At 41.0% G+C, this 25,901-nt stretch overlaps 1 protein-coding gene across 1 annotated transcript in view; it reads left to right on the plus strand.

Moving 5' to 3' along the window:
- LOC136858063 (14 kDa phosphohistidine phosphatase) overlaps nucleotides 1–25,901 on the plus strand; it is a 336,762-nt gene that overhangs the window by 33,952 nt on the left and 276,909 nt on the right. The window contains exon 2 of the mRNA XM_067137312.2: nucleotides 7,470–7,658. Coding sequence (XP_066993413.2) covers nucleotides 7,470–7,658 — 189 coding nt within the window. The remainder of the gene's footprint in view (nucleotides 1–7,469; nucleotides 7,659–25,901) is intronic.

The following is a 25,901-nucleotide window of genomic DNA, read 5'->3' on the forward strand; positions in this document are numbered from 1 at the left end:
CGTCATAATTCTAGAACATACTGTACTAACACGTTAATGAGCTTCCCTTTTAGGGTATAACTCCTGCACTCGGATGTCTCTTAAGAACTGAAGCGTCATTTAACATAAAATAAATAAGCTCACTGGACAAAAAAATTAGTCACCCTAGTGCGCACGTACAGATGTACAGATATAGCAGCTAAGGAGTGTGTGCTCAACCGCACCCGCACTGCCTCTACGTGAACATAAGGCAGTAGCGATCAGCGAGACATTGATATTTTTAGCGAACAGAGTACGTGAACGAGTAGATGTAAGGATGTGACAGAGTGGAAAAAAGGAGCAATCGTGTTTGGCCGTGCCTATGGCCGTAAATTACGTGAAGTTGCTGGATTTGGTTGTATGTGTAACAAAGGCTTTTCAGTCTGTCAAACACACAGCAAATACAATGTAAATTAAAACACTATAAACATATCTGTAAAACACACACTAACACACAAAGAATGACATGTTTCGTTCTACAAGAACATCCTCAGATTCTATCAAATCACTTAGAAACAAGCTTATATATGTACAGTATTGTTTACGTAGCGTAAACTTGTCAATGATAGAGAGATTAGTGATAACATGAAACAGTAATGACAAAAATAAAGTATATACAATTATTAATATAATGAAAAACTTACTTACTTATCTAGACTGCCGATGTTAAGTCCGTTGTCACCAAACACTATTTCAGGACTGTGGTCATGGAAAGTTTGTGGCGTGTCACGCTGCGCGTGGAGAGGGGAGGGCAGGAAAGGGAGGGGCCTTGTAGAGCGATGTGGATCTCTCCTATTGGATGATTAAATCGAGTAGACTATAGAGTGGAGAGCGGAGGGAGATGTAGGGTGGAGCGGCTGGAGCGCTGTGGATTTCCATCAACATTCGAGAGGGTAAAGACGTTATTGACATATTTCATGTTAATTGTACCTTTATGAAATATGGATGAATGCATATTAATAATTTCTCTAGGTAAAAGAATGTAAGGAACGGTATTATTATTATTAATATTATTATTATTATTATTAATATTATTGTTGTTATTGTTATAATTATTACTGTTATTATGATAAAAGCAATTTACCTTCCATCAACATTGGAGAGGGGAGATATGTTATTGACCTTTTCCATGTTAAATGTACCTTTATGTAATATGGATGAATGCAAATTAATAATTTTTTAGGTGAATAAAATAAGGGACGTTATTATTATTATTATTATTATTATTATTATTATTATTATTATTATTATTATTATTATTACGATAGAAGTAATTTAATGAGTAGGTATTGTCAGATATTATGTGAGTAGAGTGAATAGTGGGGAATTATTTAAATGTGTATGCTCATTCAGGTTATTGGCATTAGCTTCTTTTGCGACGTAAATTTCTATTGCTTCTTTTATATTCAAAGATTTACTTTTATTTTCGAAGTGTAAAATTTTTAGATCAGTGTTGATATCTGTGAAATGGTGTGAACAGTCGTAGATGTGCTCCCCGAAGGTTGAATGCCGATTATATCTGATCGCGTTTTTGTGTTCTTTGTATCTTGTATGGAAATTACGTTTTGTTTGACCTCTGTATGTGGCGTTGCAGTTAGGTTCTTGGCACTTGAGTTCGTATACTCCTGACTTTGAGAAAGGGTCCTGTTTGTTTAGGTTGCACCTGTTGAAGTGTCTCTGTAGTGTGTTATTCGTTCGAAAAGCTACTTTTAAACCTTGTTTCTTGAACATGTTAGCTACTTTGTATGTGTTATTAACATAGTTGAGAACCACGTAGTTTTCTTTGTCGTGTGTGGTGTTTTCCCGGCGACTTTTCTTATGTTTATTTAATAGTTTATCTACTGTGCCTGGAGGATAGTTGTTTTCTTTCGCGATTTGTTTAATGATTTGCATCTCTTCATTGAAATCCGCTGTGCTCATTGGTATGGAAATAGCTCTGTGTATCATTGTATTCAGTCCTGCTATTTTGTGTGTGTATGGGTGGTTCGAGTTGTTGTCAATAGTGTGCGACGTCTGAGTGGGCTTTCTGTATACTTTGTAAGATAGGTTGTCATTATTCCTGTTGATTGTGATGTCTAAATAGTTTATTTTCTTGTTATTTTCTGGCTCCATTGTGAAGCTGATGGATTTGTGTAAAGAATTTAGAGTGTTTAATAACTGGTCTGCATTAGTGATGTCATTATTATATATGCATATGACGTCATCAACGAATCTGCTCCAATGTAAGATTCCTTTTGAAAGCTGGCCCATTAAGAAGATGTTTTCGAAGTTATTCAGAAAAATGTTTGCTATTATACCTGATAACGGTGAGCCCATGGCTAACCCTTCTTTTCGGCAATAGATTTTGTCGTTAAATGCAAAGCAATTTTGGTGTAATGTTGTTCTAAGAAGGTTAATAATTTCTTTGGTTTCTTGTAGAGAGGTGTTTTCTTTAAGAAGGTTTTCGATAATTTTAATGAATTCATCTATTGGTATGTTGGTGTACATGTTAGTGATGTCAAAGGATATCATACGTGTACTCTCTGTTATTTTAAGTTTATTTAATTCTTTAATTAGTTCTAGGCTGTTTTCAATTGATCTGTCTCCTTTAAGTGAAATTTTCTCTTTTAGAATGATGTTCAGTTGTTTGCTTAAATTGTAACTTGGCGCATCTTTAAAATTTACTATTGGTCTAATGGGACACAGCTCTTTGTGTATTTTGGGCAGGGCTCTTAGCGTGGGGAGTTTAGGATTTTTGATGGTAAGGCTTTCTTTTTCTTGTTTTGTGAAAATTAAGTCTGTTTCCTTGATAGCTTGCTTTATTTGGTTTTGAAATGTATTTGTAGGGTCGCGTTGCAATTCTTGAATACCGTTGTTGTTGATAAATTCTATTGTTTTTCTATGTATTCGTCTTTCTTCATTGTGACTGTTGTGTTACCTTTATCCGCTTTCGTGATGGTAAGGTTATCGTCTTTAATTTTGTTCTTAACTGTTTTCAGTGCCGAGTATTGAGTGGCGTAATTCGGTTGTTTAGTGGAATTTTCATGTGCAATTATTTTTAGGCCTTCGTTGGTGGCTACATTTTTAATTATTTCCCTTTGTGGAGAGGGTATTTTGTCGCAAGCAATTTCTACGTCAGTGATGAGCTGTTTTATGTTTTCGTTATGACGTTCCTGGCAGTTGAATGTGAGACCTTTCTCTAGCAGATTTATTTCATTCTTTGAAAAGGTAGTGTCTGATCTGTTAATTAATCTGGGGTGAAAATTCGCGAGTTTGTTGTGCTTAGCGTTTCCTGGACTTTTCTGTTTAATCATTAGGTTACGTATTTTATTGTCAATGACCTTCTGTTTCCGGATTGCTTCCTTTTTAATGTAATCGTGTAAAAAGTTGGAGTAGGATGTCCATTGTGTGCGGTGCCAGAAGTTGCTTAGGTTTAAATGTTGCTTAGGTTTAAATGGATCCATTTAAAGTTGCTTAGGCCATTGCTTACACAGGCACATAAAGCTGCGCGTCTTCAATGGAATATAAATCATCGAACGCGGACAGTAGGTGACTGGCGGAACGTAATGTGGTCTGACGAATCATGTTTCTGCCTTATTCCAATGACGCACGTCCTGGAGTCCAGTGAAGGCCAAATGAAGCATTTCATCCTGGATGTGTGTAATGTCAGGTTCAAGGCGGAAGTGGGTCTCTGATATGATGATGATTATGATGTTTGTTGTTTATAGGGGCCTAACAGCTAGGTCATCGGCCCGATCGGTGATATTTTTCGTATAATGGACTGGGCCCGCTCACTAAGGTGACCACTAACAAGAACCAGCATGTTTATTTAAATATTCTGGATGATCAGGTGTTGCCTTTCAATAAACATCTGCATGATGAATATGCTATTGATACCCCGATTTTTCAAGATGACAACAGCAATGTTCATCTGGGTGGACGCACATGTGACTGGTTTTATGAACACTCCACCACCGTATTACATCTCGATTGGCCTGCGGATTCACCTGACTTGAAACTTATTGAAAATCTGTGGGACATGTTGGGACAGCGGGTAAAAAGCCTGCATCATCATTCCCCAATTTGGTGGAATCGCGCGATCAGATCCAGGGGGGCGCTTTTCTTCCCGCGTAACATCGCCTTATGCTGACGTCACGTGGAGGGCTTCCGTTGGCAGCTGTTGCGGTGCTCACTTTCAGTATAGGTCGACATTGGGATACCCAGTCTTTATAACATTTTCCTCATTTTGATGATTGTTGTGTTACACATGAGTAAGGATTCTAAATATAAAGTTAATTGTGCTATGACACAATGTATATATGGGGATCGAAAACAACTGGTGTCTTGAACCATGGATTTCCAATACGTTGGATCAGACGAATAGGGGTCTTGCGCTGTGAGCGAAGTGACAAATTAATCCTGATAATGCTAGAGTATGTTCCATACATTTCCGTGCAGAGGATTATGAACGAGATTCGAGAAATGAACTATTGAGATTACCTCAGAGAAAAATCTTGCAGGCAGATGCTGTCCCGTCTCTGTCCATTGCAAATTGGCATGGTGATATAGCTTCGTGTTCAACCAGCAGCAACGTTTCTAACTAAACAGCAGAGTAGGTAGGCCTATTTGTCTAATACTTTTTATACAATATTTAATACGTCGTAATTAATTTGACCAGCTACGTGGAAGTATGCTTAGAAGTCAAGGAATAAACCGTTTCTGCTGTGCTACGGTGTTGTCGAAAGCAACTTCATCGAGCTAGTCTATGACACCTTCGACGTGTTGAACTCCAGGGTGCCTAAAAATGGAAAGACTCCTCTTAGGAGTGGGTACGGTTTAAATTTAAGGAGTTGGGAAAATACCCTGAAGCGCTTCTGGAGGTTGTTATTTATTTATCGTACGGCTTTTAGCGCCGGTGGTGTCCGAAGACACGTTCGGCTCGTCTGATACAGGTCGTTCTATTTAACGCCCATGGGCGACGTATGGGATGATGATAATGAGGTAGGGTGAGGGTGAAGCCTACCCCTGTCGAATAAAACCAAGGGGGCTGCTCAAACCTTTATGTCCCCATCCGACGGACGAATCACCATCATCAACGTCATATGACCTCACTCCGTATGAGCACTGCGAAGAGGTTTGGAATTTAATCCAGGCTTTTGACATCTGCCGGTCAACATTCTGATGGTGGCAATTTTTTTGACCAACGGAAATCGAACCACCTAACCATGGTGTCAAACCATCATCAAACGATCATGACCACCAGGCGAGCTGCTTTTTGCAGGTGATTACACAAGTGAGAGTTGGTAAACCGAATAGTTGACTTCCGTTTCAGAAGGTGTTCGTAATTTCTGTAAACTTTCTGTTGGGACTTTTTGAAGACATGAAAATGTTTTATATTTTAACTGCCAGATTAAACCAAGACTGCTTGGAGAATTATTTTTCACCTGTCCGTGGCCTAGGAGTTATTTTGATAGCAGTCCGTCCCCTTCTGAGTTCGTAATAGAATTCGACTTCTGAACTTACAGGTAGTAATGAAATCCCTCTATTTAGCAGTGTGTCAGTGGAAGCTGAAAATCTATCGCTGAGTGATGCGGGTAGTTTTTATCCTGATAATGAGGAAGATTTCTTGAATTTCGTAAGCAGTGAACTACTATAGGTATGCATAGATATTGTTGAGGGACCCAACAACTGGACCCGTAGATGGACCGGAAGAAGCGTCGGAGTTGTTAAGAATAGAAGACTTGAGCCAGGATTTCGAACTGAAGATGTAAACCAGGATGCAATTGCATTAAATATCTTGCAGGTTACCTGGCATTCAAATGTCGCTCTGTACATGACAGCTTAGGTGATAAAGGTGAAATGTTTGCCTTCCCACAGGAAGTGCCTCACGACTGGTTATCAATCGTTTCAAAGGAACTTACTCATCCAACCGAAGAATAGTGTACCGAGCTCGATAGCTGCAGTCGCTTAAGTGCGGCCAGTATCCAGTATTCGGGAGATAGTAGGTTCGAACCCCACTGTCGGCAGCCCCGAAAATGGTTTTCTGTGGTTTCCCATTTTCACACTAGGCAAATGTTAGGGCTGTACCTTAATTAAGGCCACACCCACTTCCTTCCCACTCCTAGCCTTTTCCTGTTCCATCGTCGACGTAAAACAACTAGCAAAAAAGAAAAAAAAAGAAAAAAAAGAATAGTGTCAACAAGTTATGCAAGAGATACTGTTGGCAGTTTTCACGGGGCTACCTCTGTGGTGTAGTGGTTGGTGTGATTAGCTGCCTTCCCGGAGGCCCGGGTTCAATTACCACGAAATTTGAAAAAGTGGTACGAGGGCTGGAACGGGGTCCACTCAGCCTAGGGAGGTCAGCTGGGTAGAGGGGATTCGATTCTCGGGCCACGGCCGCTTCCTTCCCTCATCCTTGCCTATTCCTTCCAATCTTCCCATCTCCCACAAGGTCCTTGTTCAGTTTAGTAGGTGAGACCGCCTGGGCGTGGCACTGGTTCTTTTCCCCAGTTGTATCCCCGACCAGATGTCTCACGCTCCAGAACACTGCCCTTGAGGCGGCAGGGTTGGGATCCCTCGCTGAGTCCGTGGGAAAAACTAACCCTGTACGGTAAACTGATTATATATTATATTTATAAATGTGAAAGAGTGATGCAGACTGACTTCTATAATTACATCAGTATTTCCCGAACTTGACAAGAACATTATCTCTCTTTACGTCAGAACTAGGACTTTCATTAGAATACTTCAACTCAACAAAAATTATCAGATAGATGTGGGCGGCTTCAGCTTTTTCAACAACTTCTTAGGTCATCAAATCGTAAGTCCTGAATACAATTAAACCAACAACTATTTCGGTGTTTCGGTATGTATTGTTCTTACAGCTGGCATTTAAGATGCAATTATTCAGAGTCTCTTGTATTATCTATCTACAGTATTATATGATTGATTGCAGATAGTATGTAAAGTACCATTTTATTTATAATTATTACACATTGAACTTATTTTTCCTAATTTCCTAATTTATGCTACATGCAGGCAAATGCAGGCGCGCACTCCTAGCCCTCCAGTGTTCGCCACGCGCGGTGAACCAATGAGTGCGCTATGAGCGGGAATGACGTACCTAATATACTCTACCTACCTTGATCAGAACCACGGCGAGTGGCTTAACCTGAATGTGACGTACCTGCACAACCTTGTGAATTCACTTCCTAACCGAATCCAAGTGGTTATCAAGTTCAGAGGCAATGTTACACGGTATTAAATTATGCTTGTGATGATTTCTCCACTGATGACCAATTTTTTATCCGGTGAGCTTATGTTTAGAATACGGTCGGAACCCTCAGTATTTGACACTCAAAATGACACTGAGTTTTCCATTTTTCTCCCTTTTATGTATTGTTATATATGCAGTGATCAAGTAACTTACTAAGTAAGCAAATGGTTATATCATAACAATTTGTGTCTTTCAGGTTTCCGTGTTGGTATTTCGCGAACTCTGAGTATGGCCACAGAGAAGCTCAATAGTATCCCAGCTATTGAAATCGATCCTGAAGGAACTTTCAAGTACATCCTTATCAAAGTGTACGGACCAGATACGCCCAAGGGATCAGAACCTTACAAGATGATTGTGCGTGGCTTTAAGTGGGCTGCTTATCATGGTAAGAATCAACTGATTTTATCTCTTATCGTTGTGTTAGAGTTTGATGTCTCAGAGACATAATTAGCTAATGACCAAATACTGAGATAATCGTAATTAGGTTTTATACTATGAGTGCCATCGAAGGTGTATGAGGGTAATATATATATTGCGGGGGGGCATGATTAATATGAACACAAGCATGTGAAATGATGAACAACTATTAATGCATACATTTCTATATATTAACAATGTTCATAAACAGAAAAAAATAGACCAATAATAGAAAAAAATACAGCTTGTTTCTCAAATACATTTTTGAGCGTGTCTTATTCATGGAGTTTTCAATAACATTCAGAAGTAAACAGAAAAATAGAACTTGATAATAAATAGATATTTTGAAGGAGTGCCTTATGTACGAAACTATCCAAAATGATCACAAGTAAGAAACTGTGGAATCTGCTTCATAAATACAGGTGCGTTTTCTGAATAAATGTCCCATTACTGTATATCGTTCATTTAATGATACGAAATGTGAAAAGCTCTACCACCAGATGTACCGCTTGAACAGTCTCCATTGGGAAATGTAGTTCTCTGAAGGAATGCCTGCTTTCTAATCTTATTTCTTGATATAAAATCATCTGCCACCTTCTCCAGATTTAACACATTAGCAGCCTCCTTGTGTAGGCCTATATGCAGATGGCTCAATGAATTCTACTGACCTGTAATTCTACGGGAATAAGCCTAAGTCTTTAAGGCCTGAGAAAAACTTCTCAGCTGTTGAAGTTGTCACGGGAATGGTCATCACTATTTTTAAAACTTGAACAGTTCTGAGTGCAAATCCTTAAGATAATAACGGCGTATGGCCTCCAAAGAGGCCTCGTGCAAATTTTTTGCTAGTAGACGGCCTATACGCGATCTGCATGTCTGTGAGGACCGGACCTAACCTAAGATGATTTGTAATGATGAAGACGGCATACATACCTAAACCCCGAGCCATACAAATTAACAAATTAAGGTTGAAATCCCCGACCCAGCCGAGAATCGAAAGCGCGACCCTCTGGACCAAAGGCCAGAATGGCAACCACTTAGCCATTGAGCCGGACATCCTTAAGATGAACTACTTTCTTGAAGTGATTGGTAATGTCCCCTAACAAGGAGAAGTCAGACGGATTTCAACGAGCTTCAATGTAGTGCCTGTTTTGGGGCACTCAACAGTAACTCTTGTATAAGGGTTTGGGTCAATACGCTTTTGTTTTCGAAAAAAAAAAAAAAAAAAAAAAAAAAAAAAAAAAAAAAAAAAAAAAAAAAAAAAAACTTGAGGTTAAATGTCATGACGCAAGATCGGCTTCGGACGAAGTGGAGGTGATAGAACACTAAAAGGCGAACAAATTTTATTTAAACATTTCAGGTCCGCAATCTAATCATTTCCGATAAATAGATGAATCCCTGAATCTAATTCAACACCTATAGGCTATACTTGGAGAGTTTCACCGGAGTCATCTGGAGTGGTGACTGAGTGGTCACCGTACTCATCTGCGAACGTCGACGATGTGAGTTCCACTCTCGTCGCAGCTATATTTTTTTGTACGAAGTAAATCATTATTTGAGGTCGAGGTTCGCGGACAAGTGCGGTAACGATTCTGTCACCACTCCGTATGACTGCGGTGAAGTTGTCCAAGTATATATGTGTTGCATTTTGTCTTTGTTTGCATCCCTCCCAAGTAGAAACTGTTCGAATTCAAGTAATAATTTGTACGATATTGTGTCAAGCCGCCTTTGTGTTGTAGTGGTTAATGTGATTAGTTGTTACCTCCGGAGGCTCGGGTTCTCGCCTCTGCCACGAAATTTGAAAAGTGGTACGAGGTCTGGAATGGGGTGCACTCAGCCTCGGGAGGTCACCTGAAGAGAGGGGGTTCGATTCCCAGTTCTGCCATCCTCGAAGTGGTTTTCCGTGGTTTCCACTTCTTCTCCAGGCAAATGCCTGGATGTGACGTAAATTCCTTGCCTGTCCTTTCTATTCTTGCCGTTCCCAACATGGCCTCTGTTTAGCATAGTAGGTGAGGCCGCCTGGGAGTACTGGTCTTCCATCCCAGTTGTATCCCCGACCAAATGTGTCACGTAGGACACTGCCCGCGAGGTTGTAAAGGTGGGATCCCTCTCTGAGCCCGGGGAAAAACCATCTTGGAGGGCAAACGGATTCAATCAATCAATCAATCAATCAATCAATCAATCAATCAATCAATCAATGCTAATAACCTTTGTTCAACTGAATCAAACTGCTCTGCAGAATTATCTTCAGAATCATATCGTTTGGGAATCTTCAATGGCCGTTCACACATCTCGACAGGCACCTTTCTTTTTACACTGTTCGAAAGGAAGTCTCGATTTTTCGTACGACATGGCTCATGATTGTGAGACTCACATAAAGGAAAGCTACTACCACTGAACATGCCTTGCTCGAATTAGTGAGACCTCACCGGACTCTCTGGGTATAACCCCATCAGCGCAGTTCAACCCATCCCGCAGCAGACCTGAGAAAACCAACCTTGGGACTTTCTTTTTACACTGTTTCTTGTTACACTATAATTCTCGACTCGGTGCTCTTAAAGATTACCGAACTCGACGAGAGACTTAACATCTATGAGGAGAATTTGTTTTGTTGGTGGGGGATTGGGGCAAAATGGCACTCTGCTTCCTTAAGATCATTTTGGGCGGGGGGGGGGGGGAGGGGGGGTAGAAAATGCCCCCCCCCCAAAGTCGGCGCCACTCGGAAGATCGAAGTCTTCGTACGGAGAGAAAATATCTGGCCTATAACTGCGGAAATGGTGCCATGAATTTGTAGAGGGTCGAAATACGAAGAGTAGAACGGCTGCCTTTTTAACATTAGATGAATTCGTTAACTGAATTGACGAAATGGTGAGGAAAAACGGACACGTTTCACTGAATCATTTAGAAGTGTACTGGTGATGAAACGATTCACCGACCAGGATGCCACTTTCTATCGCCAGGGAATATATACCAGGCGGTTCGCGAGCGTCTACTTTCTTACTTACAATTGTCCCCGCAAGCAATAGTGATGCATGGGATGCCAAATCGCTTGTTTTCGAAGGAGTGCTACAACGTGCTGTATTGTGGACGTTGTGGAACAAATAGCAGTCATTTTACTGCTCAAGTTCCGTAACAGGATGCATTTGTAAGTACGCCAAAGGTGCAGGAAGGAAAATTTAATAAATTAATTTATACACGTGCAGACATTCCACTCTATAAAAGAGTTGTTTGCATGAAATGAAAACTAATACTATTCGGCGAAATACCTTTGTAGAAGGCAGACGTCTGTTTAGAGCTTTGGCTGCATTCTCACCAGATTCTCTACAGATAAAAATGATGTCTGTGTATTTGTCGTTGCTGAACACACTAGCCATTGCCTATATGCAGGCAGTAAATGTAGTCCTGCTGTACACTAGTACATACACCAGCCTAGAACAATGCGATCGTAAAGGAGGTTTACTAATCCAAGGGGTTGCAATAGATGGGTAGCGCTGAAGAACATGCTGCGAGCGACCGTCCAGTTGTTATCACTTCATATTCTGACGTAATTTGCCTGCTGGCAGTAGTGCCCCAGTTAGTATGTATCCAATTCATCATTTGTGCATGCGGGACATTTATAAGTAGAAAGTACGGCGCTCGCGAGGCGCCTGGTGTATATGTATATATTGCTACTTGTTTAACTACGCACTAACACATGGAGGGTTCTCGGCGCAGGAAGGATTGGAAAGGACTAGGATCGTGAAGATAGCGGCCATGGCCTTAATTAAGGTACAGCCCCAGTATTTGCTTGGCTTGAAAATGGGAAAGCACGGGAAACCATATTCAGGGCTGCCGACGGTGGGATTCGAACAACTATTTCCTGAATGCAAACTTGGCTGCGGTGTCGTACGCCAGCTCGCTCGGTACGAAGGAATAGGATGACTCATTTTTGCGCTGTGTCAGATGCTTGAATAATTTCGGTAATCATGTCGAAAAATAAAGGAGTACGGCTGAAATAAAACAGTAGCTTATTCTTCACGTTGAACTGTCTTCACCCGTTAATCTACAATTAGAGAAACGTTTTGTGTTACTTAGTTTGAATATCCACTCTGATAATTTTCGGTAGGTATGCTGGGAGGGAATTTATCTCACTCATTCCTGGGTCTCGTCCGGCTCTTATTTTTGACAGTAATGTTTTACTGTTCTGTTTCTGCGAGTAATCCAAAACAATCTGCTTTCCGTCGCACCGACACAGATAGGTTTTATGGTGACGATGAGATAGGAACGGGCTAGGAGTGGGAAGAAAACGACCGTGGGGTTAATTAAGGTACATTTGCTTGGTGTGAAAATCGGAAACCACGGAAAACCAGCTTTAGTGGTCCGGACAGTAGGATTCGAAACCACTATCTCCCGAAAGCAAGCTGATAGCTACGTGACTCAAACCGCGCGGCCAGTTGCTCGGTAGTGTGTAATCCTTACAGTAGACTATCCATTGCTTTCTGTTAACTCTCTTGGACGTTATAATTGCGGATGTTGACTAATATCGAAATTATGTCTATTTGTTGCGGACCGAGTTCGATAGCTGCAGTCGCGTAAGTGCGGCCAGTATCCAGTATTCGGGAGATAGTGGGTTCGAATCCCGCTGTTGGCAGCCCTGAAGATGGTTTTCCGTGGTTTCCAATTTTTTGCTAGTTGCTTTACGTCGCACCGACACAGATAGGTCTTATGGCGACGATGGGACAGGAAAGGGCTAGGAATGGGAAGGAAGCGGCCGTGGCCTTAATTAAGGTACAGCCCCAGCATTTGCCTGGTGTGAAAATGGGAAACCACGGAAAACCATTTTCAGGGCTGCCGACAGTAGGGTTCGAACCTATTATCTCCCGAATACTGGATACTAGCCGCACTTAAGGGACTGCAGCTATCAAGCTTGGTATTTCCCATTTTCACATCAGACAAATGCCGGGGCTGTACCTTAATTAAGGCCATGGCCGCTTCCTTCTCAATCCTAGCCCTTTTCTGTCCCATCGTCGCCATAAGACATATCTGTGTCGGTGCAAAAAAAAAACAAAAACAAAAAAAAAACAAAACACCAATATTTGTTGCGGTGCTATATCGTGTTTCATGGTTGTGGTATATATGTTTTGTTATACCTTCACCATTGTATATTTTGTTTGTTATCTACGATAAACCATTGTGACTGTGATATGAGAGTATTCGATAGTCGATTCGTGCAGTTAGTAAGCGAACTTTCCTTCAAGTCGTCTTGAAGATAATAATGTAATGCACACACATCAAGAACACTGATATGTTAGCAATGGTAGGAGAGACACACTCAGTTCTTTTGATGCATAAATGTCTGGATAAAGACTGAATAACTATGAAACCAACTGACGTTTTTCTGTCTGCCAATGTTAGATACAAAGAAATTATAAAAAAACCTAATACCGTTGGGGTCAGAAGAGAGGAGGAATTGACCAGGAGAGGCCTGATAGGAAATAGAAACTGAAGAACTAGGCACAAGGAAATAGAAACAATGGTATACTCGGCTTGGGGACCCGTGGTCGCCAAACCCTGAGGATTACCTTTAGTCACCTCTTGCGATAGGCAGGGGATACATGGACGTATTCTACCGCTCCGACCAAAAAGAAGAAGTAGAATTGCACACTGATTCGTTTCCTCCCCTTTCTGGAACACACGTAAATGATCATCAATTAACTTCCTCTCTCGCTGCCTAGAATTTGAATTTCTCTTTTGGACAAGACCCAAGCTGAGATCCAGGCATGGAGAGGATATAGTTCACAACTGTACCGTTCGTACAAGCGCAGCGGTGAGTGGCCTCTGTGAGATGAGATTTCAAGCTGCTCTGCGGGTAGCCTATATTACAGGCACAGCGGGATAGTTTCTTATAGCTACGCTTTGTTCCTCATATGAACCTATGACGTGCAGAATGAGCTTATTTTAGAATCTTATATTACGTCTGCTGTTAGAGCAGAAGCAGAACTGCTACTGCATTCAGTACCAAGCGGACAGGCAAAACTGTAAGCGCATGGCTGACGAGATGGACAGGCTACGGCGCGCGAGTCGCATTATCGAGTGACATCAGCCAGTTAGTCTGAATTCCCTCTTGTCTTTAAACTATTCTACTACTTTAACGCTGTGAAAAATGAAAATCATTCCATCGGGTCAGGAATGGAATGAATGAAGACCCATCTAGCGGTGAGGATAGGAACTGCGCTGGCTGCCGAAGCCTTGTCGTACTCCTCTGGGACATTGATGACTGACGAATGAAATGAAATGATATTGGAGAGTGTTGCTGGAATGAAAGATGCCAAGGAAAACCGGAGTACCCGGAGAAAACCTGTCCCGCCTCCGCTTTGTCCAGCACAAGTCTCACACATGGAGTGACCGGGATTTGAACCTGAAATCCTGCGGTGAGAGGCCGAAGCGCTGTCGCCTGAGCATGAAGGCTTGTCACTTTAACGCTGTACAGTGTAAATCGAAGTTTATCTGCTGAATGATGTTTATAAAGAACAGTGCTTGCAAATATTCACGAAATTTAAATAATTACATAGTAAATAATGAAAATAAAGCATTGAATGTTTATACAAGAAACTGCCAGGAAAAGTGAAATATCAATTCCTTCATGACATTCTTTGTAAGTCCTTATTTGTTACTAGTTTTATAGCATTCTGACATTATTTTGTTATGACCGACAGGGCTAAGATTTTGATGACCTAGAAATGATAATAAGGCATTTATGGCCTAAAATTCCTTCAAAATTGCTCTAAATGATAAAAGGTGACAAAATTAATTGAAATTTTAGATTTACGTACTACGAAGAGCAGATCTGATCTTTTTATCATTTATTTTGTAATATCTGAAGCTTCTTTTTTTTTTCATTTTCGACTCAGTTACTTTGTAACTGTTTTTCGGTTCTTCAGTCTGCCGAAACTAACTTTGAATACATACATGGAGTAGTTTTATAAATAGTTTATAAATGAAAATTTGCCCTCCTGTTTTTCATTGAAAATAATTAAAGTAGTTTATAAATGTATTTATTCAAAATTAGTTTCGGCAGATTGAAGAACCTAACAGCTATAAATGAAATGACGTATGGTTTTAAGTGCCGGGGGATCCCAGGACGGGTTCGGCTCGCCAGATGCAGGTCTTTTGATTTGACTCCTGTAGGCGACCTGCGCGTCGTGATGAGGATGAAATGATCATGAAGACAACACATACATCCAGCCTCCGTGCCAGGGAAATTAACCAATGATGGTTAAAATTCCCGACCCTGCCGGGAATCGAACCCGGGACTCCTGTGACCAAAGGCCAGCACGCTAACCATTTAGCCATGGAGCTGGACAACAGCTATATATTTTTATCATTTAGACTAGTAATTAATTAGGGGTCCGCCTCTGTGGAGTAGTGGCTAGTGTGATTAGCTGCCACCCCCGGAGGCCCGGGTTCGAAAAGTGGTACGAGGGCTGGAACGGGGTCCACTCAGCCTCGGGAGGTGAACTGAGTAGAGGTGGGTTCGATTCCCACCTCAGCCATCCTGGAAGTGGTTTTCCGTGGTTTCCCACTTCTCCTCCAGGCAAATGCCGGGATGGTACTGAAATCTTTCTATTAAATATAAATATAAATAATAATGACTAATGGAATTTGGGAGCCATAAATATACAAATAAATAATTCTTAAACTTTGCCGGCTGTTGAAACTCATCTTCAGGGTCGTTGCCTTGTGACAAGGAGATCTGAATCACTTGATACCTAAAAAATTAATATTGGAAAAGGAGTCCATCTAGTAATTTCCCCCACCCATAGAAATTAAACAGAATATATATTAATCTCATACAATTTACTTAGTCAATTAAACCTGTATTTACCTAGAAATCCGAGCAGAGCTCGTCGTGATACACCCTTGAACATATATAACAAAATAAAGAGAATATTGATATAAATAATAAATGTCTTAATTTATGAAATAACTCTCTCTCAATAACTGGTACTCAGTTTATTCCGCAACGCAAAATATTCACACGCAGTCATGACTCATTTTTCAAGAATGGACTCCACTTTGCTGATGGCGTTGGTATAGTTTGAAAAGGCCCAACACGTTACCTTACGTAGACTCTCCGTAGAATTATATATGGCTAACATTCATAACCATAGAATGTTGTTACACTCCAGCATCTTTCTCCCTGGTTCCTTCAACAGCAGATCTCGAACTCCCAACATGGCATGGGACATCTTCCTCACAACTCGTACAAAACACCTCTCAGATTACCACCAGTATCACCTCTGCACACTGCAAGCTGCAACTTCCAACTGCCGACGCGTGCTTGCACCACACTAGCCCAAGCCAACACAACAGCATCTTAAAATAGCCCAGTTCCTGGAATTTTCCACCTCAGCTCCGTCAACACGTAAACCTCCGCTCGGAGACTCGTCACGTACACAACCGGGAGATAAACTGAGTGATCGAAACACACTAGCCCCAAATAAAATATAGAGAGTATCCATAATAACGAGAGTTCCAAAAAGAGTTACTAAGCCGCGACGGCTAAATACACACATAAATGAAATATACACATGAATAAATAATAATAATAATAATAATAATAATAATAATAATAATAATAATAATGACAATAATAATAATAATATCTGACCGGGGTTTGTCAGGTTACAGTACCTAACTTAAGGCCGCGGCCGCTTCCTTCCCTCTTCCTTGTCTATCCCTTCCAATCTTCCCATCCCCCCGCAAGGCCCCTGTTCAGCATAGCAGCTGAGGCCGCTTGGGCGAGGTACTGGTCATCCTCCCCAGTTGTATCTCTCGACTCAGAGTCTGAAGCTCCAGGACACTGCCAATGAGGCGGTAGAGGTGGGATCCCTCGCCGAGTCCGATGGAAAAACCGACCCTGGAGGGTAAACAGATAAAGAAGAATAATAATTAATTAGGGTCATACTTATAACTGAATTCAAGTAAGAACGTAGAAGATTGTGTAGTATAGAGTGTATACTACATTATTTACTAAATTTTATCTAAATTGTTGCATAAATATTATTTTAACGTAAGTAGTTTCCAGTAATTAGTCCTAGTTAGTAGTTACAGTACTTATTTTTTTCTTTTCATTTACTGAGTTGCAGTGTGTAAGACTTTCATACACCAATAACGTTATGGTGTAAACACCAACTGCAGCTTCTGTGAAAAGACGAGGATGCTAACAGTAACAGAGGAAGTTTACTGAAGCGACAAGTCATAGCAAATGATAAATTGCAGCATACAACAGTGACGGCTGGTGGCATCTGAAACTGGACGTGGCACTAAAAATTTCTATGTCACATTTTTGTATGAGAAGCTTACGGAAAGAAGAAGAAACTCTATTATCGTTAAGTAATGAACTACATTCCTGTTAAAACTGAAAACTATCCGCTAATTCTAACACAGGGAATAAAACGCTAATTATGTATAGAGTGTAACTACAGTTATTTTTGCCTCACTTGAATTGAAAATTTGTCCTCCTGATTTTCATTGAAGAAAAATGTCGGTAATATTGTGAGTGGTCTGGTACGGCGTGGAAAATAAATTACCGAGTGAGTTGGCCGTGCAGTTATGGTCGCATAGCTGTGAGCTTGCATTCGGGTGATAGTGGATTCGAATCCCACTGTCGGCAGCTCTGAACATGGTTTTCCGTGGTTTCCCATTTTCACACCAGGCAACTACTGGGGCTGTGACTTAATTAAGGCCACGGTCGCTTTCTTCCCACTCCTGGCCCCTTCCTATCTCATCGTCGCCCTAAGACCTATCGGCGTCGGGGCGACGTAAAGCAAGAATGATCTCCTCAGAGTGGCGCAATCTAACGGGGAGATTTGGAATTGTTTCTCAATAGGTGACTAGCTGGTCTCGTGCAACTCCTAAGACCGATACTGGCGGGCGTGCTACCTGATACAATACTATGCAGGCTTAGGCTCGTCCCTGCTGAAACTACATTGCGCCACGCTGTCCGTTTGCGAACTGCTGTAGGAACGCAAACCCCCTGAGTTTGCCGGCAGCGATTATTGGTCCATTACGAAGCATTATTACAGTGAACGACCAAAAAAGTGGTTGATTTTAGCATATTCTAGAATATATGTTAGGTTTATTAAACTAACAAAATGTCCGGGCCCGCGGTGTAGGGGGCAATGCGTCCACCTGTCACCCGGCGGCCCCGGGTTTGATTCCCAGTCGGATCAGTGGTTTTTAATTGTAAATGATTAATATTCCTGGCCTGGGGACTGGGTGTTTGTGTCGTCCTTAACGTTCCTTTCCTCACATTCTACAATTCAACAATTCCACTTACACGTAGGTTCATATCATATAGTGAAAGTAGTGGCAAAAGATCTACAGAGGTCGACGCCACGAACAAATATCATTAAAAAAATTAGAAGAAAAGACTACACATGGAGTGTAAAATTATTGGGAGTTGTCCAACACCGCATCAATACCACGCACCGCCCCTTGTATACAGTGAACTGTCAGCTAACGGAGCCGTTTTTTTTTTTTTGCTAGGGGCTTTACGTCGCACCGACACAGATAGGTCTTATGGCGACGATGGGATAGGAAAGGCCTAGGAGTTGGAAGGAAGCGGCCGTGGCCTTAATTAAGGTACAGCCCCAGCATTTGCCTGGTGTGAAAATGGGAAACCACGGAAAACCATCTTCAGGGCTGCCGATAGTGGGATTCGAACCTACTATCTCCCGGATGCAAGCTCACAGCCGCGCGCCTCTACGCGCACGGCCAACTCGCCCGGTAACGGAGCCGTATACAGAATACTAGTGTTTTTCTTTTGTTAAAGAAGTGGCTTTATGTCGCGCCGATATAGATAGGTCTTTTGGCGACGATGGGATAGGAAAGGCCAAGGAATGGGAAGGAAGCGGTCGTGACCTTAAGGTACAGCGTCAGCATTTGCCTGGTGTGAAAATGGGAACCCACGGAAAACCATCTTCAGGACTGCTGGCAGTGGGGTTCAAACCCACTATCTTCCAGATGCATCCTTACAGCTGCGCGCCCCTAACCGCACGGCCAACTCGCCCGGTAGTGTTCATTTAAATCTCGGGCCAATAATATTCATTTCAGGCAAAGAATCAGTACAGTCCTCAGAACCGCCCAGAAACCAGCTTACACTCTTTCTTTCATTCGTCAGATTCATGCGGAAGCATAACTCATGGACACACCTGAAGAGCGGGGGAAGTTGGGGACAGCGAATGACGGGAGATCTAACATGAACCAAACACCCACAGAGGGGAAGGTACTCGCTTTCCCGCCTGCCCACACGCCCCCTGTCTCGACCTTGAATATGCGGTAAAGAGGGGAATGAAGGGAGGAGCCACACGGGCTCGTACGTCAATTCATTGAGGGTCAAATTCTTCTATTTCTTTGTAATTCTTTTGTGTGAAGGCTGGCTGAAATGTTAGCGGTCTCGACCTTGACCTTATTGCGTCCGACCATTGTAAGAAAACATGGCCCTTATTTTCGTCAATATAGGATCAATTAATTTACTCTACAGTAATAACTTTACAAGCACTGTCAAATGAAGAACTGATATACAGTATTTTGCAGTAAACTATGCACGGATATAAAATCTGAACGCAAGCAATTAAGATGAAGGAAGGTGACCTTCACTAAGAATTTAGTAAGGCGATTAGTGTTTGATTTAAAGACACACTCTTTTAATGAAATATTATACCATGCTTTTTCTTAATATAATTATGGGAAATGGGAGGGAAATTAATGGGATAAAATGACGTATAAACTGAAAGACAGAGACAATGCTTACATTTAAAAGACAATAAATGAAAAAAAAAATCACATTAAATGGAAGGAATAATGATTGGTGAGTTGTCTGTATATATAAAAGCAAGTTGGTTTGGAGCGATCTATCTATCTATCTATCTAGCAAGGTATAAAAATGAAAATAAACATGAATTAATGAGGCACTTCCAGGCATCTCAGAAACTTACAACTTGGTACCAGAGAAGCTGATGACAACAGGATCCCTAGAAAAATCGAAAATTCTCTAAATTCTCTAAATTCTCTGAGGGGGGAGGGGGAAGCTTTACATTTTGGGCTCAGCACAAGAACACAGTCGTATATATTTATCCAAAGCGATAACCTATAGGTTTCGTGGGCTTAAAAACGTCCAGGAAATTCCTAATTTTACCTCCCTCCCCCCAAATCAAGATGGCGGCACAATCTGCCAGACGTGCTAGAAAATTTAAATTTTGAGAAATTATAACTTTTAGCCTGTAACTGACGAAAAATACCAAATTGTTTAAATATTTCGCATTTACCTCAGAAAAATATCGTAATTTTGAGGCAATTTCAATGACGGTGCAGACCTTCCTTTCGAGGTATTTGGTGGCTAAACGGTAATCCGCATCACAAAACGGATGGCACACTCTCCGTTCAATTTGGAGTGATCTACAACTTTGGTCCTATGACGTTTTGTCGTATCTTTCTCCCTTATACGTTAGATTTGGCTGTATTTCTTGATTGTATGAACATTTATAATTTTCGCACGTAATTTTGTAGTTTGACACACGTATAGGAATGATAAAATCACCGAATATGGCACGCACATTGACACGACCGATGGCCATTTGCGAACCAAATTTTATGATTCTAGCTTCCAGGTAAGTATGCGAAAAATAATGTAAAGTGTTAAAAATGTACCCAGTTTCACCCCATTCAAACTTTCCAACTCAATCGAACCCATAAATATGGGAGATGGGAGAAGGTGCTTTATGACCAAATATTTAGAACGATAAAAGGGGCGTCTCGTGGCGTAAACAGTTATTCGATATGATGCAAGGTTTAGGAGCCGTAAATCTCGAAATGAAGGTCTGCACTTACAAACGTACCCATGCACATTTTTCATGTATATATACCGTATATAAAAGCAAGTCGGTTTGGAGCGATCTATATAATTATATATATGAAGGTATAAAAATGAAAATAGACATGAATTAATGAGGCACTTCCAGGCAACTCATAAACTTACAACTTGGTATCAGAGAAGCTATGACCTCAGGATTCCTAGAAAAAATAGAACATTCTCAAAATTCCCTGAGGGCGGCACGCTAGGGGACTTCAAATTTTGGGCTCAGCATAAGAAAGCAATCGTATATATTTATCCAAAGCGGTAACCTAGAGGTTTCATGGGCTTAAAATCTTTCAGGAAATATCTACTTTTTACCCCTCTTCACCCCCAAATCCAGATGGCGGCACAATCTCCCAGACGAGATAGAGAATTGAAAATTAGGGAAATCATAACTTTTAGCCTGTAACTGACGGAAAAATTTTAAGTTGTTTAAATATTTCACATTTTACCCCCCAAAAATATCGAAATTTGGAGGCAATTTTAATGTAGACCTTCCTTTCGAGGTATTTGGTGTTTAAACAGCAAATCGTATCACAAAACGGATGGCGCAGCCTCAGTTCAATTTGGAGTGATCTACAGCTTTGGTCCTATGACGTTTTGTCGTATCTTTCTCCCTTATACGTTAGATTTGGCTGTATTTCTTGATTGTACGAACATTTTATAATTTTCGCACGTAATTTTGTAGTTTGACACACGTATAGGAATGATAGAGCCATAGAATTTGGCACGCACATTTACACGACCGATGACCATATGCGAACCAAATTTTATGATTCTAGCTTCCACGTAAGAATACGAAAAATAATGTAAAGTGTTGAGAGCCTCCGTGGCTCAGGCGGCAGCGTGCCGGCCTCTCACCGCTGGGTTCCGTGGTTCAAATCCCGGTCACTCCATGTGAGATTTGTGCTGGACAAAGCGGAGGCAGGGCAGGTTTTTCTCCGGGTACTCCGGTTTTCCCTGTCATATTTCATTCCAGCAACACTCTCCAATATCATTTCATTTCATCTGTCATTCATTAATCATTGCCCCAGAGGAGTGCGACAGGCTTCGGCAGCTGGCACAATTTCCATCCTCGCCGCTAGATGGGGGGCTTCATTCATTTAATTCCTGACCCGGTCGAATGACTGGAAACAGGCTGTGGATTTTCATTTTCATTTTTCAATGTAAAGTGTTAAAGAAGTACCCAAATTTCACCCCATTCAAACTTTCTAACTCAATCGAACCCATAAATATGGGTAATAGGAGAAAATGTTTTAGGACCAAATATTAAGTAGAACGATAAAAGGAGCGTTTCATGGCGCAAACCGTTAGTCGATATGATGTAGTCTACCGTTTAGGAGCCGAAAATCTCGAAATGAAGGTCTGCACTTACAAACGTGCCCATGCTTATCTGTCATCTATACATATAAAAGCAAGTCGGTTTGGAGCGATCTATATAATTATTTACACACACACATATATATAGGTATAGAATGAAATTAGACGTGAATTAGTGAGGCACTTCCAGGCATCTCAGACACTTATAACGTGGTACCAGAGAAGCTGATGACTTCAGGATTCCTAGAAATAATCGAAAGTTCTCAAAATTCCCCGAGGGGGGCACGCTGGGGGGCTTCAATATTTTATCGAAAGCGATAACCTATAGGTTTCGTGGGCTTAAAAACTTTCAATAAATTCCTAAATTTTATCCCCTTCCTTCAAATCAAGATGGCGGCACATTCTGCCAAACGAGCTACAAAATTGAAATTTGACGAAATTATAGCTTTTAGCATGTAACCGACGGAAACATTCCAAGTCATTTAAAATGTTCACTTTTTACCCCCGAAAAATATCGAAATTTGGAGGCAATTTTAATGACGGTACAGACCTTCCTTTCGAGGTATTCGGTGGCTAAACGGTAAGTCGTATCACAAAACGGATAGCACAGCCTCAGTTCAATTTGGAGTGATCTACAACTTTGTTCCACTGACTTTTTGTCGTGTCTCTCTCCTTTATACGTTAGGTTTGGCTGTATTTCTGGATTGTACGTAAATTTTGTGATTTTTGCACGTATATTTTATAGTTTGACGCACTTCAAGGAAAAATAGAGTCATCGAATTTTTTTTTGCTAGTGGCTTTACGTCGCACCGACACAGATAGGTCTTATGGCGACGATAGGATTGGAAAGGGCTAGGAGTTGGAAGGAAGCGGCCGTGGCCTTAATTAAGGTACAGCCCCAGCATTTGCCTGTTCTGAAATGGGAAACCACGGAAAACCATCCTCAGGGTTGCCGGCAGTGGGATTCGAACCCAATATCTCCTGTATGCAAGCTCACAGCTGTGCGCCCCTAACCGCACGGTCATCTCGCCCGGTTGTCTTCGAATTTGGCGCGCACATTGACACGACCCATGGCCATATGAGAGCCAAATCTAATGATTCTAGCTTCCACATAAATATGCGAAAAATAATATAAAGTGTTAAAAACGCACCGAAATTTCACCCCATTCAAGCCAACTCAATCGAACTCATAAATAGAGGAGACAGGAGAAAATGTCATAGGATCTACCATGTACGTCGCTAAAAGGTGCGCCTGATTTTTCAATCCGTTTTTTCGATATGACGAACCGTTAAGCAGCATTTAATCTGCAAATGAATGTCTGCTATATTGTAAACGTGCATATACCTTCGAATATCGCTTTACTCATTGAAGTCGATTTGTAGTTATTTAGAAAGAATGTGTCGGTCATTATTATTCATAATTTATAAATCGATGGTGATTGTCTCCTGTTGTAATCAATTCTCCCCACATCTACTTTGACTGGCAGTAGGAATGGGGTCCTTCTCTAGCTCCTGTGTAACTGGCATTAGTACGGAGGGCCTACCATTTTAATGAATAATTCTCTTTTCCGATTGACTAACAGAAGGCAAGGGAGCATGCAAATTTTGTTCAAATCTCCTCTACCCGATTGTATCTCGTAATTGGCATGAGTGCCCGCCATTAATAGCAAATTCATCCGTTTAAAATGTGGATGGCATTAAGCAAAGTGGCCTGGTATTATAAACAAAACTCACCAACTCGAGAGTAACTGGCAGTAAGCTGGCTGGCATTTGGAAGAGGGGCCTGTTGTTGTATTGATAACAGCATAAGTCAATTTTGACTGGCAATACGGATGGTGCCTGCCGTTATAATGAAAGATCCTCAACTGGAATGTGTCCGGAAGTAGGAAAGGGGGTCTGGCATTGTAACGAAAACTCCCCAAATCGATTGTGACCGGCAGTATGCAAAGGGGCCTGCCATTATAATGAAACTTCCTAACTCGATTGTGAATGGCAGTAGGCAAGTGAGCCTGCCGTTATCATCAGAACTCCACAACCTGCACCTTACACGGGAAAGAACGTATGAGGTCCTCCCCATGGCGTTTCTTCGATAACGCTAAGAGACATGCCATTTAATAAAATCTCACTCAACGTGGGTACAGGAATTTTCGTAGAAATTCGTATACAATGTAGAATACCGTAGCGAAGCACGGATACATTTGCTAGTAATAAATAAAAATAGGGGCCGATGACCTTCGATGTTAGGCCCCTTAAAACAACAAGCATCATCATCAAATAAAAATAAGATATTCTCATAATATCATAGTAAAATGCCTTAAAGAAACAAAGGAGTGCATTTTTTTAAGAAAAAGTAAATACTATGAACGCTTCCTGCACATGAAAATAATTGTATTTGTATAAAATGAAAAGTGGAGTATAATCTTAAACAGTGCACTAGTTTTCCACAAAAATAATAATTTTCTAGCCATTCAAATGATTAGAGGAAACTAATAAGGGAAAACGGGAACTAAATGGTTCTTCATTACTTTGTTAATAGGAAAGGATTTTCATTTCTGGCTTCTAAAAGAGCTGTCTTGCCCTCTAGTCGCCTTCTCAAGTTTCCCCGATTTTCTGCGAGTTTAAAGGGCATCCGTGCCCTCTTCCTGGAATGTTCTTATCTAAAACCAAACTGTGTATTCTAGTAAGACCGTAGAGTAAAAGCACTGAAAACTTATAATAGTCGCCGACTACTAACGTTTTTTAACGTCTGTTTGTAACTACATTGTGTTAGCAGTTCCGAAACACTGAATTGCATGATATATTCGTATTTATGCGAGCCTGATCATGATCAGTATTCGAATGGGTCGAGGTGCTGTGTGCTATTCTGTATTGCCGTAAAAACATTACAGGTCCATAAGTTATTCACAGGGGAAAACGAGCTAAAGTAGGTCTTTTCTTTTCTTTTCTATTCTTTTTTCTTTTATTTTCTCAAACTGCCATGTGCTATAACAATATTCCTTCTTATTATGACCATTTCTCTACCTTTATAAAGCAGTTGAATTTTAAATAACTGCTGAGTTTATTTCCCATAGGGTGTATTATTAATATCATATTTTATCCTCAACATCCAAGGTAAAAATAACCTGGCACTAAATGATTGTGATAATCAGAGACGCAAGTGTGTGTGAAAAACCGTTCCTATGGAGTTCATGCCAGCGCTGATCAAACACTTAAATGCCATACGTATTGGGGCGCGTTTACATCGAGCACATCTCTTCATAATTACATTAGAGTTAATGAATTATTTTCTTTGATTAGGAGAAGCCAGTATAGCCAGAATGTTTAACCATAGAAACATCTTAATCAGTTCCCGAGAAAATGGAGTTGGGAGTGGCCTCTGAGTGCGTATCGTCACAAGCCACACCTGCTGGAAGACGAACACATGTGACGTTGCCTCGATTACTTCTCGTACATCCTCAGGATTGGCTAAAATCTACGTCCAAACGTTACCTGTTCTCCTTTCCACCCGGAATTCTTGTAATCACGAGCGTACATAGATGTGCTGTCCACCTCAACTGAAACAGCAGGGGCATACTTGAAATACACAACATCGCTGGTCACTGAATCAATATCCTGCCTCGAGTGAGAAATGTTCTCCAGACAGAATCTTGACTATTGCGAATATTTATTGAAGAGTTGATTGGACTGGTCCATTGCAGAGGGGTGAACAATACCGTAAAAATATTGAATGTGTAGAAACATATTAAAATGTGTGTTAACATGAGTATTGGTGGCAGAAATGTGCAGAGAAAATATGAAAAATCAATGAAACTAAAATGAAGCATCATGGATCTCTCTTTACCTGTCCTGTATACCTTTGACTTGGTGTGGTAATACGTCACCAGTTATGACGATTTCTCGCCATGCTCTTTGATCCTGCTGTAGTGCGTACATGGATTTCTCAACAAGCATCGTCTGGTCAGTACATCTTCCAGGTGTTCTTCTTTGGAGTCTTTT

The sequence above is a fragment of the Anabrus simplex genome, chromosome 1 (assembly GCF_040414725.1).
Source record: "Anabrus simplex isolate iqAnaSimp1 chromosome 1, ASM4041472v1, whole genome shotgun sequence".
NCBI lineage: Eukaryota > Metazoa > Arthropoda > Insecta > Orthoptera > Tettigoniidae > Anabrus > Anabrus simplex.